Source organism: Propithecus coquereli, unplaced genomic scaffold (genome assembly GCF_000956105.1).
Source record: "Propithecus coquereli isolate 6110/MARCELLA unplaced genomic scaffold, Pcoq_1.0 Scaffold53, whole genome shotgun sequence".
In the NCBI taxonomy this organism is placed as follows: Eukaryota; Metazoa; Chordata; class Mammalia; order Primates; family Indriidae; genus Propithecus; species Propithecus coquereli.
The window spans coordinates 2,680,125-2,681,956 of NW_012151174.1; the positions used below are offsets into that span (position 1 = coordinate 2,680,125).

The 1,832-nt window shown below is 32.3% G+C and overlaps 1 protein-coding gene across 1 annotated transcript in view; it reads left to right on the top strand.

The window, feature by feature from the left end:
• Nucleotides 1–501, top strand: part of ZNF607 (zinc finger protein 607) — an 11,628-nt gene extending 11,127 nt beyond the window's left edge. Inside the window, 3 exon segments of the mRNA XM_012656983.1 lie at nt 24–270; nt 272–434; nt 437–501. Coding sequence (XP_012512437.1) covers nt 24–270; nt 272–434; nt 437–501 — 475 coding nt within the window.
• Nucleotides 502–1,832: the final 1,331 nt, after the last annotated feature.

Here is a 1,832-nt window from a genome sequence, read left to right on the forward strand (position 1 = left end):
AACAAATGTGGGAAGTCCTTTAGGCTCATTTCAATACTTAGAGTTCATCAGAACACTCACAGTGATGAGAAACCCTATGAATGTAAGGAATGTGGGAAGGCCTTTCGTCATGCCAGAAGCCTCATATATCATGACCAAATTCACACTGGTCAGTAGTCCTGTGAACGTAACAAGTGTGGGGAGACCTTTAGTCATGCCTCATGTCTTGTTATTCATGAGAGGATTCACAGCCATGATAAACCCTAAGAATCTGGGAGGGCATTTCTTTGTGTCTTGTTATTTTGTTGGACATGAGAAAATTCATGCTGGTAGAAATCCTTATGTGTGTCAAGAGTGTGGGAAAGATTTTAATGGCCATGACCTTAGTATACATTATAGAGTTCATGCTTGCGAGAAACCCTTTGAATGTAAGAAATGCACAAGGTCCCTTAGGCTAGTTCCATCCTTGAAATACATCAGAAAGTTCATACTGGATGGAGACTTTGTGGCATATATACATGATAAAGTACAGTGTGTCAATAGATTTATACCACTGAGAATGAATTTGAATGAAGACAATGTGGGAAAGATTTTAAATATGGTTCAGTTCTTATTAGGCATGAATTTGTACTGGTGTGAACTTTCAAAATGTAAATAAACTGTCCAGGTTTTTAGGTATGGTCCAAGTTTTTCTCAGATTCATAGAATTTATAATGTATTTTTATAATAACATAAGGAAACCTTTTTCCGGTATTCCTCCCTTTTTGGATTATGCATATATTCATAGTAGAGAAAAATTAAGGGAATGTAGGGAACCGTTGTTCTTTATTTGTAAACATCTGCAAAAGTCATTTATTGTTAAACTTAGGAAAAACCATTATGCAGAAAACTTCTAATGGATGTGGGAAAGGCTTTAGCCATTCTACATATCTTAATCATCATGGTCAGTGTTCTAGTCCTTATAGCTGGGATGACGTTGGGGAAGATATTTGTCCCCTCGGGGCATCATGTGTAAATGGCGGTAATACAGTATACTGCTGTTAGAATTACATGAGTTAGTACATGAAGAAAACATGGAAAACTATCTGAAATACACTATTATGTTCAATAAACATTAACTTCTATTTTTAATAATATGACTTTTGTTATTTTTAGTGGATTTTGATGAGTTGAAGATTTTGGCTTAACGAATTCAAAAAAGTTTCATGTACCTACTTTTTTCATTTTGGGTTTGAATTCATTCATCCATGATAAACTCAATAATAAGTAAAACCCATGAGATGGCCTTCTTTAAGGTCTGTTACGGTGAATCAAGCATTCCTGGAATGAAACTCAGATCTATAAGTTTAGAAAATATCAAAATTGTGAAAATAATTTATATTCCTTTTATGTAGTTCGAAATTAGTTAGAAATTAACAAAAGTTTATCTACTTTGTAATTTTTGCAATTTTTCATTACAAAAAATTTTAAAGAAATTGAAAACTTAATAGGAACTGTGCAGCAAATATATGGTAATATTATATGTTGTCACGTTATATCTTACATACTTTGGCGTATAATTTGGCAGTTTTATGAATATTATCATGTTCTCACCCTACATATATTAATGCATTCTTCCCCCCAAAAAGACAATTTCCTATTTATTCATAGTATCTCATAATCACTTATCAGAAAATTAATAATTTCCTATTATATCTAATCCATATTCAAATTTTTTCAGTTTCTCCAGGAATGTCTTATAGTAATATAACTTCTTATTTTCAAAGTGATATCCAGTCTGTTTAATCATTTGGTTGGCAAACTCTTGCTCACAGCCAAATAATGCAACTTATCACTTTAAAAGAATTTTATTA